Source organism: the organism of the source record quoted next, unplaced genomic scaffold (assembly GCF_019419815.1).
Source record: "Pyrus x bretschneideri cultivar Hongxiangsu unplaced genomic scaffold, Pyrus_bretschneideri_v1 Contig51, whole genome shotgun sequence".
Taxonomy (NCBI): domain Eukaryota; kingdom Viridiplantae; phylum Streptophyta; class Magnoliopsida; order Rosales; family Rosaceae; genus Pyrus; species Pyrus x bretschneideri.
Window position 1 is genome coordinate 1,762,157 of NW_025999789.1, and position 15,395 is coordinate 1,777,551.

Below are 15,395 nucleotides of genomic sequence, written 5' to 3' on the forward strand. Positions count from 1 at the left end.
TGCATTTTGTGAGACTGGTGGAGGCATACGAACACTTTTCCTGCCTTCCTATTAGAGTGATTTATCTAACTCTTGAGGCCGTTGATGGCACGGCTTGTGAAATGAATGCTTATGGAACAAATTACATGAAGCTTGACTGAGTCAAAGAAGACAGTTTCCAAGTAATGCCAGCGAAATTTAGTCATTCACGCAAATGAGCTCATTGTTGACCTTGTTGTGGTTTGATCCTCTTATTTAATACAAAGAAATCACATCGTCGTCCAGCAGCTAAGTTTTTTATTTCATACTTGGAAGAGGATGAAATAAAATATTGCAATTGATTGAAACAGAGTCCCTCTGTAAATTTTGCCATGGCTTGTCCACTGATAAATCTTCTCTTCTTCCTTTTAACGTTTCTTCCATTTCCCACCACTGCTCAAACTTATAGAAACATATCTTTAGGCTCATCCCTCACCGCAGTAAAAGATGATAACCCATCCTGGCCATCACCATCTGGTGAATTTGCTTTCGGCTTTCGAGAAGTAGCAAAAGATGGGTTCCTACTAGCCATTTGGTTCGATGAGATACCAATTAAAACTATTGTCTGGTCGGCCAATCGGGATAATCTAGTGCCAAAGGGATCGAAAGTGGAGCTTACGATTGATGGAGAGTTTATGCTCAATGGCAAGCGAATACGGAACACTGAATCTGTTGGTACTGGAGTTGCCTATGCATCCATGCTAGACACCGGAAATTTTGTGTTGGCGAATGGAAATTCATCCAATGTGTGGGAGAGCTTTAGTTACCCAACCGATACAATTCTACCCTCACAAGCTCTAAATCAGAATGGTATACTCTATGCGCGCTACACAGCAACAAATTACTCGACTGGTAGATTCCTGTTTTCACTACAACCTGATGGGAATCTTGTACTTGCGACTACAAGGTTCCCACAAGATACGCCCAATTACGCGTATTGGTCGGTGGAAAATCCAAATATTGGATTTCGATTCATCTTCAACGAGTCTGGCTTTATGTACGTCACATCCAAGAACGGAAGCTTACTCAGTACAATATCATCCAATACGGTTTCAATGCAAGATTTCTACCAGAGAGCAACACTAGAGTTTGATGGAGTATTTAGGCACTATGTTTACCCAAAAAGCACTAGCTCGAGCACCCAAAGATGGCCTAAGGTTTGGTCCACTTCTTCATCCCCATTCGTACCTCCAAACATCTGCACGTCCCTTATGGAATCAACCGGCGGTGGGGCATGTGGCTTAAACAGCTTTTGCACGATTGAAGATCAAGGACCGGCTTGCCAGTGCCCAAATGGTTACTCCTTTATTGATCCGGAGGATGAGCGCAGAGGATGCAAGCAAAACTTTGCTCCACAGAGTTGTGGTGAAACGTCAAAGGAGGAGACAGATGTTTTCCAATTTCAAGAGCTAAATAACGCAAATTGCTGGGGCGGAGACTACGCGCTTTTTGAGGGGGTACCTGAGGATTGGTGCCGAAAAAATTGCCTAGATGATTGTTTTTGTGCTGTGGCAGTTTACAACAGCGCTGGACAGTGTTATAAGAAGAGACTCCCTTTCTCGAATGGGGCAATTGACCCCAGTGTTAGTGGAAAAACTTTGATAAAATTTGGGAAACAAAATTCGACTGTGAAATGGGGTGGAGGTTCCAACACAGAAAAGAAAGACAATAAAACTTTGATCCTTTTCGGATCAGTCATCCTGAGTGGCTCTGGGGTTCTAAACTTCCTCCTACCATTGATTACCTATTTGGTTGTCTCGCGATCCTATTCGAGAAAAGCGAAGGTGAGTCAAAATCATCCAGTCATCTCTGGTCTGAATTTGAAGCATTTCACTTTTGAGGAGCTAAAAAATGCTACGAACCAATTCAAGGAAGAACTAGGACGCGGTGCTTCTGCAATAGTTTTCAAAGGAGTTCTAGCCTCTGGTAATGGGAAGAGCGTTGCTGTCAAAAGCTTAAACACTAGGGTCGGAGAAAATGATTTGGAATTCGAAACGGAAGTAAGTGCTATTCGCAGAACAAACCATAGAAATTTAGTCCAGCTACTTGGATTTTGTTACGAGGGAGAGCACCGAATTCTTGTGTATGAGTTTATGAGCAACGGATCTTTAGCAGGTGTCCTCTTTGGAGAGTCGATGCCAAACTGGTACCAAAGAAGGCAAATCGCCTTGGAAATTGCAAGGGGGTTGCTGTATTTGCACGAGGAAAGTAGCAGCCAAATCATACATTGCGACATCAAGCCTCAAAACATTCTTCTTGATGACTCTCTCGCTGCAAGAATTTCTGACTTCGGTTTAGCAAAGCTTTTGAGAATCGACCAGACTCTAACCACGACCAGAATCAGGGGAACAAAAGGTTATGTGGCCCCTGAATGGTTCAAAAGGTTGCCTATCACGGCCAAGGTTGATATTTACAGCTACGGAATTCTGTTGTTAGAGATTATTTTCTGCAGGAAGCATTTCGAGGCAGCGGCTGAGGATGAAGATCCAATGATATTAGCTGATTGGGCGTACGATTGCTATAAGCAGAATAAGCTGCACCAGCTATTCAAGAATAACGATGAGGCAATGCATGACATGAAGATGGTGGAGAAGTATGTGATGATTGCAATATGGTGCATTCAGGAGGATCCATCGCTTAGACCTAACATGAAGAAGGTCACATTGATGCTCGAAGGAACCGTCGAAGTCTCAGCTCCACCCGATCCATCTTCTTTCATAAGTTCAATACTTTAAATTCTTCCAATAATAATCCCATTTCTTATGTATATCAAAAGTTTGTGTATTTTTCATTTTCAAGTACTCTTTGCTCTTAACGTACTGTATGGTATTGAATGTACATAATTCTCTTAAAATGTCCGAATAAATAGAGGAATTATCAGTTGTATAAAACCTAGTTCGTCATTTTTTTTGTTTGAATAAATAGAGGAATTATCGATGGAGGAACCTTAATTATCTTCATGGTATCATAGCAGGTTGGCCTACGTGTGAAGCCTAACGGCTAAGCATGCTCCACAGCAATTATCTATATTAAGGGGAGGGGGTAGGCTAATCTTCATAATGAGCTAGCAATACTGTGGTTCAAATTTGCCTTTGGTGGAACGAATACGTTAAGAGGGATCATGTGGTACAAAAATTGGGAAAGGGATCCTCTCCGGATCCCATCCACCAAATCCACCCAATCAATTAATATGGGCCTTTCAAATTTGATCCAACGGCTACAAACAGGGGGTCATTTAAAAGTTATATTAACTTTAGTTGTTCGATCAAATTTCAAGAGTTCAGATTAGATGATTAGGTGGATTAGGTGGAAAGGATCCGAAGAGGATCACATTTTTGGATTAAAATCCGTTTCAAGGACAAGTGCGTCCCACGTTATTTCTTACGCCAAACATGGGACAAATCAATTATGTCCCACTGTGTTCCATCCCACTCCACGTTGCACAAGGCTAGTAGAAAGTATGAACCCATCTTTTCTAATTTTCCGAAAACCAAAAGCAAAGTCATCAGATGGTGATGTCCACGACGATGAGTTATCATCATTTAGTGCGGTGAGAGATGGGCCAAAAGAAACGTTTCCGGAAGTTTGCATCATGAATACAAACTACTTAATTTTCAAGTCAACTGTCAATCATGGTAGATTTACAGTTGGAGATTTAATTTGCCCTTTGGGTACGTAATGGATGCAAAGTCTTTTCTAAATTTGAATATGCATGCAAGTCAGTCTTGTCCCTGTGCTACAATAGATGAGCCAAAAGAAATGTTTCCGGAAGTTTGCATCATGAATACAAACTACTTAATTTTCAAGTCAACCGTCAATCATGGTAGATTTATAGTTGGAGATTTAATTTGCCCTTTGGGTACGTAATGGATGCAAAGTCTTTTCTAAATTTGAATATGCATGCAAGTCAGTCTTGTCCCTGTGCTACAATAGATGAGCCAAAAGAAATGTTTCCGGAAGTTTGCATCATGAATACAAACTACTTAATTTTCAAGTCAACTGTCAATCATGGTAGGTTTACAGTTGGAGATTTAATTTGCCCTTTGGGTACGTAATGGATGCAAAGTCTTTTCTAAATTTGAATATGCATGCAAGTCAGTCTTGTCCCTGTGCTACAATAGAATATGCATTCTTTTCTACCCTCTTTTTGGGTTGAACCCCTAACTCGTCCAACCTTGACTTAGAAACTCTATAGAACTACTATTTTTAGAATATGCATTCTTTTCTACCCTCTTTTTGGGTTGAACCCCTAACTCGTCCAACCTTGACTTAGAAACTCTATAGAACTACTCTATTTTGTAAAATTTACAAAATATCACTTTCAGGTATTATATCAAACTAGGGTTTAGGTATTGGCACATAAAACTAGCTTTTGCAGCATATAAGTATATTCACATAAAAACTTACACCTACATCAACTGCATATAAGACTAATTTCCCATAGTAGCATCCAAATAAATGACCATATAAGGGTTTAAGAGAATCAGAGAATAATTACCAAGACTTTCCATCCATAGGATAACAACATACAAAACCATGTTTATTTCATGATTCAGACCCACCTTCTTCAACCCTCTTCTTCCTTTTCTCATCCTTGCCTTCTCTGTCACCCTCTCTCTCTCTCCCTCAGTTCTAGTTGTCCTGTGTCTCCACTTATATAACTGGATTTAAGCTAGGGTGTAGAGTTGATCTATACCATAGGGAGATGGGGTTGGAAGATGGAGGAAAGCAAGATGTGATGGTGATCGACGGCGAGATGAATTTGGGAGAGGTGGTGGGAAGTGACGACTTCCTTCCCTATGCAACCCCCCACCAAAAATGAGATAGAAAGGGAAGAAAGAGTTCTCCCCCTCCTCGGAGAGAAAACGCAGCAGGAAAAAGAAAGGGCGTGGGGCCCCCGCAAACCTAAACATCCAAAATATTTTGGACTAAACTAAATTTACAAAAATACCCGTAAACTTGTTCAGTAGTTTCTCCTTCGTTACAATCTCGTTTCACAGGCGGTTTTCACTCCACTTGCTCGTGAGATCAAACTCTATCTAAAAATATTTAGTGTCGCTCTGTCTATGGATTTTAATAAAATCAAACTTCATAACTAACTAAGGCTTCTAAATTAACAGAAAATAATATTAATTTCCTGAAAATACGAACTATTGAACAATGGAATTCGGGAATGGGATTTCACAATGTATGTTAGCAATGGTAGACTTCAAGCTTACTGACCAGTGGAATAACAACATCGAAGCATGGTGGGAAAAGCTCAAGAGTGTTGATACTGTAGACTGGAGAAATGAAAGGGCCAGGTGTTCTTCCTCCCGTTCCACACATAATCAGACGTAAGTAATTTCAAAACCCCTGCAATTTGACAGTGCGACTAAATGAAAGGGGTGTTCTTTTTCCACTTATATTTATAGGTTTGTATTTTATGAACATGCTTTTTAGTTGCATTTGCTTGTATATATAGTATTGGATAGTGCTAGGGAGACTAAATTTGTAGACAAAATATTGAAAGCTAAATGACATAGAAGTTGACAACTTATTTATTGACAATTTATTTATTATTTAAATATTGATAAGCGTGCTCATTTCTATTAATTACATGATATATCTATGTTTAGTTTTGTATAACATGAGTACATTTCAGTTTTACTAGTATACATTTTTGTGTTAGGTTTATGGTAGATTTGGGTTTTAAATTGTGTAAGTGTGTTGAAACGAAAGAGAATAATTTTTTAAGATAGTATTAAAATAGAACTAAAAAATTTCCTTTAATTAAAACTTATCATCTCAATTCATGCCAACAAGCTTAAACCACCAAAAAAAACAACACTAATCAATTTGAAAATCAAAGTTTGTTGTCGTAGGAATAATAAATCTCCCAAGCTTTTGACACCTCACCTCTTTCGAGTTTGAGGTCCAATGGCAGCTTGCCATGTGTCCATCAAAAAGGAAATCTAATCTTTGTTTTCCTTTTCTTTCTATCACTAAATTTCACTTGATGCGATACTATTGAAGAAAGAGTAATGTTAGGTAGATCAAACTTTTTAAACCAAATTTGCAAACTAAATGATGTGGTTGTAGATGGTTGGATTATTAACGTGCTTGTTTCTTATTGGTAGCCATATGTGTGACGATTGCGATTTATGGGGTAGTATCATCACAATATTATATTCCCACTGGAGAGATGCATTCACTCTCGAGAGAGAGTATTGTATCGGGAGTTTTCAAGGAGGGCACTCAAGAGTCAAGACTCAAATGCTAAGGGATGTGGCGGAGAGAAATAATGTACTTTGGAAAATGGGTGGGATGAAGCTGGACTGCGATATCTCTTTGGAGAATGGCTTACAATACGCAATGAAATTTGGCATTCCACTTGAAGAGGAATGGCCTCTAGACAACAGTGTTCGGCCAATGGGGATCTAAAATTTTTCAAAATAATGGACTACAAAAAAGTTGGCCAAAAGGATGTGGTAACCATAAAGCATATGCTGCTGTCATTACCCTTGCTATGTTATGTGATGGTGGGTCGAAAATTGCCGCAGCATATGCTTTATGGTTACCACATCTTTTTGGCCAACTTTTTTGTAGTCCACTATTTTGAAGGATTTGAGATTCCCCACTGGCCGAACACTACTGTCTAGAAGTCATTCCTCTTCAAATGGAATGCCAAATTTCATTGTGTATTTCAAGCCATCTTCCAAAGAGATATCACAGTCCGGTTTCATCCCACCCATTTTCCAAAGTACACTATTTCTCTTTGCCACATCCCTCAGCATTCTGGCCTTGAGTGCCCTCTCCTTGAAAACTGCCAATACAATACTCTCTCGAGATAGTGAATGCATCTCTCTGGTGGGAATATAATATTATGTTGATACTGCCCCACAAATCGCAATCATCACACGTATGGTTGCCAATAAGAAACAAGCGCGTTAATTAACACTTAATTAATAATCCATCCATCTACAACCACAATTTGGTTTAAAAAGTTTGGTCCTACCTAACATTACTCTTTCTTTAATAGTATTGCATCAAATGAAATTTAGTGACATAAATAAAAGGAAAACAGAGATTAGATTTCCTTTTTGTTGGACACATGGCAAGTTGCCATTGGACCTCAAACTTGAAGGAGGTGAGGTGTCAAAAGCTTAAGAGATTTATTATTCCTACCTCAACAAGCTTTGATTTTCGAATTGATCAGTGTTGTTTTTTTGGTGGTTTAAGCTTGTTGGAACGAATTGAGATGATAAGTTTTAATTAAAGGCAATTTTTTAGTTCTATTTTAATACCATCTAAAAAAATTATTCTCTTTCAAGTTTCAACACGCTTACACAATTGAAAACCCAAATCTACCATAAACCTAACACAAAAATGTATACTAGTAAAATCAATATGTACTCATGTTATACAAAACTAAACATAGATATATCATGTAATCAATAGGATTGAACATATTTATCAACGTTTAAGTAATAAATCAATCGTCAACTTCCATGTCATTTAACTTTCAATATTTTATTTACAAATTTAGTTTCCCTAGCATTATCCAATACAATATATACAAGCAAACGCAACTCAAAACATGTTCATAAAATGCAAACTTGTAAATATAAGCGCAAAAAGAATACCCCTTTTATTTATCGCACTGCCAAATTGCAGGGGTTTTGAAATTACTTACTTCTGATTATGTGTGGAACGGGAGGAAGAACACACCTTTCATTTCTCCAGTCTACAGTATCAACATTCTTGAGCTTTTCCCACCATCCTTCGATGCTATTATTCCACTGGTTAGTAAGCTTGAAGTCTGCAATCGCTAACATATACTCTCTCCTACATTAAAATTTTTAAAATAATTTTAAAAATGATAAACAGAGCCATCGATCTCAACCCAACACAGTATCCAACCCTAAGCATTTCTAGGAATTAATAGAAACAAAGCATTTTTGGAAAGTAATCGAACCAAAGCATTACTAAAAACTGGAAATCAATTGAACCCTAGCATTTCTGGAAATTAATAGAAACAAAGCATCCGAAAGTAATCGAACCCAAGCATTTCTGGAAATTAATAGAAACAAAGCATCTGGAAAGTAATCGAACCAAAGCATTACTGGAAATGGAAATTATTAATAGAAACAAAGCATTTGGAAAGTAATCGAACCAAAGCATTACTGGAAAATGGAAATTAATTGAACCCAAGCATTTCTGGAAACTAATAGAAACAAACCATCTGGAAAGTAATCGAATCCAAGCATTTCTAGAAATTAATAGAAATAAAGCATGTGGTAAGTAATCGAACCAAAGCATTACTGGAAAATGGAAATTAATCGAATGAAACCATTTTTGGAAATTAATCGAACAGGCATGATGATTTGAAAAAATAAATTAATCGACAAAACTATTTACAAAAATGAAGTTCGCAGATAAGAGACATTACTTTTGTTTTGCAGTTAGCTTCGGAGCCATTTTTCACCTTATCGAGAGGGTTGAAGGATTTTGGGTTTACTCTCTCTCGCGCTCTCTCATGCTAAATATCTCTCTTTATCTCATTGGCTTTCTCACTCTATCACGCACAGATAGAGAGATGATATGGGAGCTGGGCTTACTCTCATTCTCTCTCTTCAGTGGTGTAATAGCCTGGGTTTTTACTCTCTCGCAAGCTGGATTTAATTTATACATACATATATTTATTTATTTATTCTCTTTTTCTCTCTAATGCAGTTCGGATGGATTTTCAACTTCTTTTTAAAAATGGAATTGTTATTAGCACTTCATAAATCTCATTCTACACTCTAAATTTTCTATTTTAGGAAAGAAAAATATACTTTTTAAAAATGTAGAATGAAAATTTTGAAATGACAATAACACTACAAAAAAAAAAAAAAAAACTTGTTTCTCTAGTCACGATTTGCCATTTTAGTGAAAACGACGGTTTTAGAGCTCTGCAGGCTAATACGCTGGTTCTGTAGCCTAGGCTTTATCGGTCAACCACGAAGGACACCATTTATTCTTTAGGGGGCCCTCATCCGCACGGTTCTTCGCACGCTTGTGCTGCATGGTACACATGGGATTTTGGATGGATCCAACCAATTGCTTAAGATCAACATATATGCCCCCATAGAGTGAAACCTCCTTGGATATATGTTGGTAACAACACAACCAGCAAATTTGAAACCCTCATTACAATGCATTTTAAAATTTTCATTGGAGATGCTCCAATTAGTGATTACCAAGTACCATTCAAGATTGAAATTATTAAACGAATGGTTTGGATAGAGACTACAGTTCCGTCGACTCTTAACTCATCACATCGCTAGACATTCGAGGATATTTTTTTTTTTTTTTGTATAACGTTATCAGTCCTGAATAAATCTTAGAGGAACATAATTGATAATATATATATATATATGTATGTATGTATATGTAGGAAGGTATGTATGTAATGGTGCTCATAAATGCTGCTCTTTTTTTAACTGAAAGATCGCTGGTTTGAGTTGTCAAAACAGTCTTTTTACAAAATAAATGATAATTAAGGTTACGTACGATAGACGTTTCCCCAATCTCTGCAAAGTAGAAAACCTTATTGACTTCAAGTCGCCTTGTATGCAATGATGCTCACTATTTGCTTATTCTTTCCACGACCTAAACAAGTCTTAAATATAGTGACTTCGATAGACTCTACTTCCATTTTCCACGTACATATATACGCGATTGATTGATGTGCTAAGAATAGTACGTATTCGTTTATTGCCAAATGATTACAGAATGCATGTAAAAGAGATCGTCCATTTGAATGTGAGCGTTCACTCCGAATTAATTGGTAACAAGAGTGGAGTGGTGGTGGGGTGTGTGTGGGGTGGGTTTTGTGCCCAAGCCAAACGCCAGACTGGATTGCAACAGAAAGGTGTTTCTTTGGCGTAAGATGTGCAGGCCCTCGGTGTTGGCATATATGAAGCATGCACGTTTTAAGTATAACCATATGCATGCAAGTATGAAAGCTGTTCATTCTGGTATTCACCATTCACGTTCAATTTGTTCAATTTGTTTGACGTCGGTTCATTTAAATTATTTTGTTATATTTAAAGCATGTATGCATCACACTTAGTATCGTCATAAATAAAAGGTGGAAGTGAATGCAGAAAAATAAGAAAGTGGAGAGGGAGAGAAATAACAAGTCCTCTTCTCCGTGAGAGAGCCTCCTTTGTGAGTGATTCCTTCTCTCCGTTGTGAGAGTAAGAGTGATAGTTGATAGGGTGCTCCGTACCCTGTATTTACCCCATCTGCTTCTGTTCCATCCTTTTACTTTGGTTGGCTTCCCAAGTGGGTAGGTTTGCGGATCTGTAGTGAATTGACCCAGCTAAGCGGAGGTGGTTTGGAATTAATTGACCGAGCTAAGAGGAAGTGGGTAAGGCAATTAATTGCAACCGGTGGACGGTGGTAAACCCACAACTACCTTCGATCCCATCAATGTGCAGGCCAGGCTACCTCAATTTCACTCCCACCAGAGATCTGATACTGGGGGGAGTGGGGGATGGATCAACAAATGCTATAAATTTTGAGACTGAGAACCGGATTTAACCCCGGCCCGTTTGAAACGGGTCAGTTCGAGTCAAGTCCACCGGTCCAAATTTCATTTTTTTTTTTTTTTTTAGAATAGTTTATTTGGATTATGTATAAAAGTCTGCAGTAAAGACTATTGAATTAAATTTTCTCATCAACCAAACATCATCTAATTACATTAGATGGATTTACATAAACGTTCCACTAATCAACCAAACATAATCTAATTAAAAATACCCAAATGTGAAACAGAAGATTCAAATATATATACAAGTCTGAAACTATGACAAGACATACATATATTCAAATTCAATTTAATTCAACAAAAGATTCAAATTCAATTCAACAAAAGATTTGAAATTGGAACATAACAGAGATTGAAATTCAAGAACCCAACGAAATCCCTAAATCTAGTGCACCATCAATCTCCCGTTCAAGCACAACAATTTTGGTTATGTTAATCATAGCATCAGCATGTGCAGCATCTATCTAGGAAACCCTAAATCCCATATGTTTACATAATGCAGTAACTCAGAGATTGCAGATTCAGAGAGGGCATATATCTAGGAAATCCTAAATCCCTAAATATAAAAAATTTAATCAGAGAGAATTAGAGATTGTAGAATGCAGAGACTCCAATGAGTAAAGATTTAAGAAATTATACTATCTTAATTTGAGAGAAGATGAGATGAAGGTGGTCGATTTCGATTCGCAGGATGATGGTGGTCTTCTAGATGGCGGTGATGGGGTAGTTGCGACTGCGAGGAGAAGGTGGTGATTGTGGTTGGTGATGGCGGTCGCAACTCAGAAGTCGCCAAAGAGAGGGAGACAAAGACGGAGAATTGCCGATGGCGGCTATCGAGGACTCGTGTGACTCGAGTTGTGAATGAATGGGAGAGGAAGACTAACCTAAGTGTCTATCTCAGATGAGCTGGGGTGATAACAAAGATCCAATCTAACGGTGGAGAGTGGAGGTATGAATACTCCTTAAATTCACCCATTATCTTAGAAACGGTTCAGGCCGGGGCCCGTTCCTCTTAATATTTGGATCCTCCCCGTCCTGTCCCGTTTATTCTACAAAATATTTAGACCCACCCTGAACCTGTTCCGAATTCAAGGACCTGCCCCGACCCGTGGGTCTAGGACCTGTTTGCCCACCCTTAGGATTTAACTCTACTAAACAAATGGAGCATTTTTGCTCACGACTATTTAGTGTGGTGTATGTTCATTATCCTATTTATCACTGTTAGATGAGTTTGAATTTTGAGATTAAGTCTCAACTTCGAAAAGTTATCTCTCAGGTTTGAGATATTACCCGTACATGGGTCTTCATACTTGTGTGGAACTCTTTAGCATTTTTATATCCCCTCACTCACACTCACACACACACACACGTGTGTCTATGTATTTATATCTCAAAGTTTATGTTCGTTTTAAAATTGTATATTGGGTTTTCTGTATACAGATTCCCCCCGACTGTCAAAAAAAATTGTTCTGGGGTAGTAGCTGGCCAGAGGAGGCTGATGAACTTGCCAGGCCATTCCTTCGTGACGCGTGCAAAGTAATATATATCTTACTAATTTTTTTTTTTTGGCATCACTTAGTCATTTTTAATTTTTGTAACTGGATGAAATTAGTAGTCACAAAATGCCTTCTATCTTGTGATTGCAACAGTTGGTACTTGTTTGAAATTAGCAGTCACAAAATGTCTTCTATCTTCTATCTTGGCATATTTATTTTTTGGTGTAATACCCAATACTTGTTTGACATTTATCTTTGGATGTTGAACAGGTTGAAGTAGGTTCTCCAGTTCTGAAAGCTACAATTCCGATAGACCAAATTGTTGACATCGTTGCTGAAGATCAGAAATATAACAAGTTGGGGATATTCTAATGTTTGATCTTCTGCAGTTAGTTTGAGGTTATATCTACATTTCTGATTTTGTTTCAAATTTTCAGATTGGTAGGCTTGCTAGGTGATATCGCAGATGGCAGCAGAATACTGATATTCATGGAAATAAAGAAAGGATGTGAATCATGTAACCTCCTCGCTCAGAAGCTTTCCAATGAAGGTTACGCAGTCTCTGTTAATGAAAACGTATGTCAATCGGATAGGGTCCAGAATGTCTCTGGGTTTCAAGGTGGCTATATCCCCATAATGATTGCAACTGATGCTGCTGCTCGTGATCAAGGTGTCAATAGAGTTTCTTTAGTTTGTGAAAGACTTTCTTTTAAGTTTTTTTGCTTGTGCTTTAAGAGTTACTTCTCTTTTTACTGTTATAATTTTATTATTATTATTATAATTATCATATAGCCAACCCCACTTAGTGGGTTAAAGCTTTGTTGTTATATTATGATTTCATTTAGAAAGAAATATCTTCTTCAATCTCCTCACTAGTTGAAAGCTTTATTTAATTTAATAGTCGACATCCCCCTTTCCAAAGTCTTGCCCTGTTAGTAGTACCCTAGGGCTTGTTTAGTTACTGTGGGGGTGTTGGTTCGTCAACCTAACAATTTTTGTTGAATGCATTTAGCCTGTGAATTGGCCCGAAGCCTTGTTTCTAATCACTTTGTTTCATGCTTATTTGCAGTTCTCAAGAATGTGAAATATGTTATCAATTACGACTTTCCGGGATCCATTGATGATTATGTTTATCGCATTGTCCTTGCCGAGGGGAAAGGAACAGCATACACGTTCTTTACAACTGCTAATGCTAGATGCGCAAAGGAACTTACCATCTTACTCAAGGAAGCTGGACAGAAGGTTAGTCCTGAATTGGCAGCACTGGGGCGTGATGTACGTATCCAGGTGAATAACTATAAACATTGGATTAAATAATGTTGTACACACATTGTCATATACACACGTGATGCATAGACCTTCCAGGTCGTTTGTATGGAATGGTGGATATCTTTTTTGATGAAAATAGCACCTTGTCCTGTCCTATCTTCTCCCAGTGTACCAGATGCTGTCATATGATTTCGTAGGGCTTAATATAAATTTTCGAGCTTTGATAAGATTGCTTATCTTGCAGCCGTTCAGATTTTTATTCTTTAGTATCTTAAAAAAAAAAAATTGAATCATAAATCATAGAATGAATAAATTTCAAACTTTATATTACGCATCCGTTCGAACTAGTGTTTGGGCGTTTCTGTTTTTTTTTTTTTTATGCCTAAAACTGGTTTAGCTCCCGTACTCCATATATTGACCTGACAATGTTCACTGTTTATTCTTCTGTGTGGTTTATGGTTTGGGTATGATGCGAACGTATGGTTAATCTTTGACTTCCAATTATTTATATATTTTATTTGGGTATGAAAGTACAATTGGAATTCACCTCTTTTTTGGATTTATGATATGGCCACGAACTGATGTCTTCCGGAAAGCTACATACCTGGAATCCCTCGCGGAGCAGCTAGCATTCTGAGTGAGGAGCTATATACGAATGTGGACCAAATTAAGGGCTGGATGTTGATAAAGTTGTTCCACTTGTATTTACTTAAACAGGTTACAGGTGTTGTTTTCTTTCCAATGTATCCGCATTGTCCCGAGGCTCAAACTGCTGCCAGTTTCGCTGTGGACGAAGTCAACGAAAAAAAGGTTAAAACTGATAATACTCGGATTCGAATTTGTAAAAGCTGATGGTCTACTTCTTACGTTAGCATGTTCTGTTTTACGAGAAATCTTTAATGGCGTACTTGTTTAAATATGATGTTCTGCATGGCTTCTTTTTCAGAAACTTCAACTGCATTTTGTGAGAGTGGTGGAGGCATACGAATGCTTGTCCGGCATTCCTGTTAGAGTAACTTATGTAACTCTTGAGGCCGCTGATGGCACGGCTTGTGAAATGAATGCTTATGGAGCAATAGTTGCAAGGTGGGGGATTACTTGCTAAGTGAAAACCGTATATTCTGGTAGAGTTAAACCCAGTGGTCGTATGTCAGCACTATTCGACATCAGAAAGAAATTGGATAACAGAGGTGTTGGATTTAGTGGCCAAATAATGTGCAATTTGCCAAAGCTTTTCGGTGCATAAAATAAACAAAGAAAAGTTTGATGGACATCATTATGAGTAGAGACAAAATGACGATGGTTGTAAGAAAAAAGTAAAAGTGGTTGTTTTTTATTCGGCTCCGTTGAATGTGGCTTTTATGATTATGGCAGCAATTATGATGTTGGGGAAGAAAAGGTGAGTGGCCTTGTGTTGATGTGTGCGGCCGAAAGAAAGGAGAGTTGAGAGAGCAGAATAAAGAGAGCTCAATTTCGGTGTGAAGGAGAGAGAGACGTGAGTCGGTGCATAAAATAAACAAAGAAAAGTTTGGTGGACATCATTATGAGTAGAGACAAAATGATGATGGTTGTAAGAAAAAAGTAAAGGTGGTTGTTTTTTATTCGGCTCCGTTGAATGTGGCTTTTATGATTATGGCAGCAATTATGATGTTGGGGAAGAAAAGGTGAGTGGCCTTGTGTTGATGTGTGCGGCCGAAAGAAAGGACAGTTCAGAGAGCAGAATAAAGAGAGCTCAATTTCGGTTTGAAGGAGAGAGAGACGTGAGAGCTCTTTGTGGCAGAGAGGAAGAGAGAGTTGCAGAGAGAAATCAAGAGAGCTAGAGTGAAAGGTCTCTTGTGAAAGGTCTCTTGTGAAAGAACTCTTGGGTAGAGTGAGGCTCTTGGGAAAATTCTGTGAGTGGGTGTACAAGGGATATGGGATTGGATTATGTCGATTTAACTCATGTGTAACTTGTACTGTTTTTCTCATAGTGAAGAGCAATATCTCTCCGATGACGTAGGCAGGTTTTTGCCGAACCTCGTAAATTTTTCGGT

The 15,395-nt window shown here is 38.1% G+C and overlaps 2 protein-coding genes and 1 long non-coding RNA gene across 3 annotated transcripts; 2 read left to right on the forward strand and 1 right to left on the reverse strand.

Annotated features, from left to right (window-relative positions):
* The first annotated feature begins 94 nt into the window (after window positions 1-94).
* Window positions 95-2,921, forward strand: LOC103926603 (G-type lectin S-receptor-like serine/threonine-protein kinase LECRK3). Its single transcript, XM_048570117.1, has one exon. The coding sequence runs from the start codon at window positions 351-353 to the stop codon at window positions 2,751-2,753; it is 2,403 nt and encodes an 800-aa protein (XP_048426074.1). The 5' UTR covers window positions 95-350; the 3' UTR covers window positions 2,754-2,921.
* A 1,467-nt stretch (window positions 2,922-4,388) lies between these two features.
* On the reverse strand, window positions 4,389-8,750 carry LOC125470703. The gene is made up of 2 exons (XR_007253035.1): window positions 8,450-8,750; window positions 4,389-7,845 (listed from the first exon to the last, which is right to left on the reverse strand). It is a non-coding gene; the product is annotated as an uncharacterized LOC125470703 (long non-coding RNA).
* Window positions 8,751-11,260: 2,510 nt separating this feature from the next.
* On the forward strand, window positions 11,261-15,182 carry LOC103926604 (DEAD-box ATP-dependent RNA helicase 20-like). The gene is made up of 8 exons (XM_048569966.1): window positions 11,261-11,320; window positions 12,038-12,133; window positions 12,364-12,449; window positions 12,531-12,763; window positions 13,163-13,380; window positions 14,080-14,172; window positions 14,309-14,448; window positions 15,002-15,182. Exons 1-8 carry the CDS (start codon window positions 11,261-11,263, stop codon window positions 15,180-15,182), a joined length of 1,107 nt encoding a protein of 368 aa, XP_048425923.1.
* Window positions 15,183-15,395: the final 213 nt, after the last annotated feature.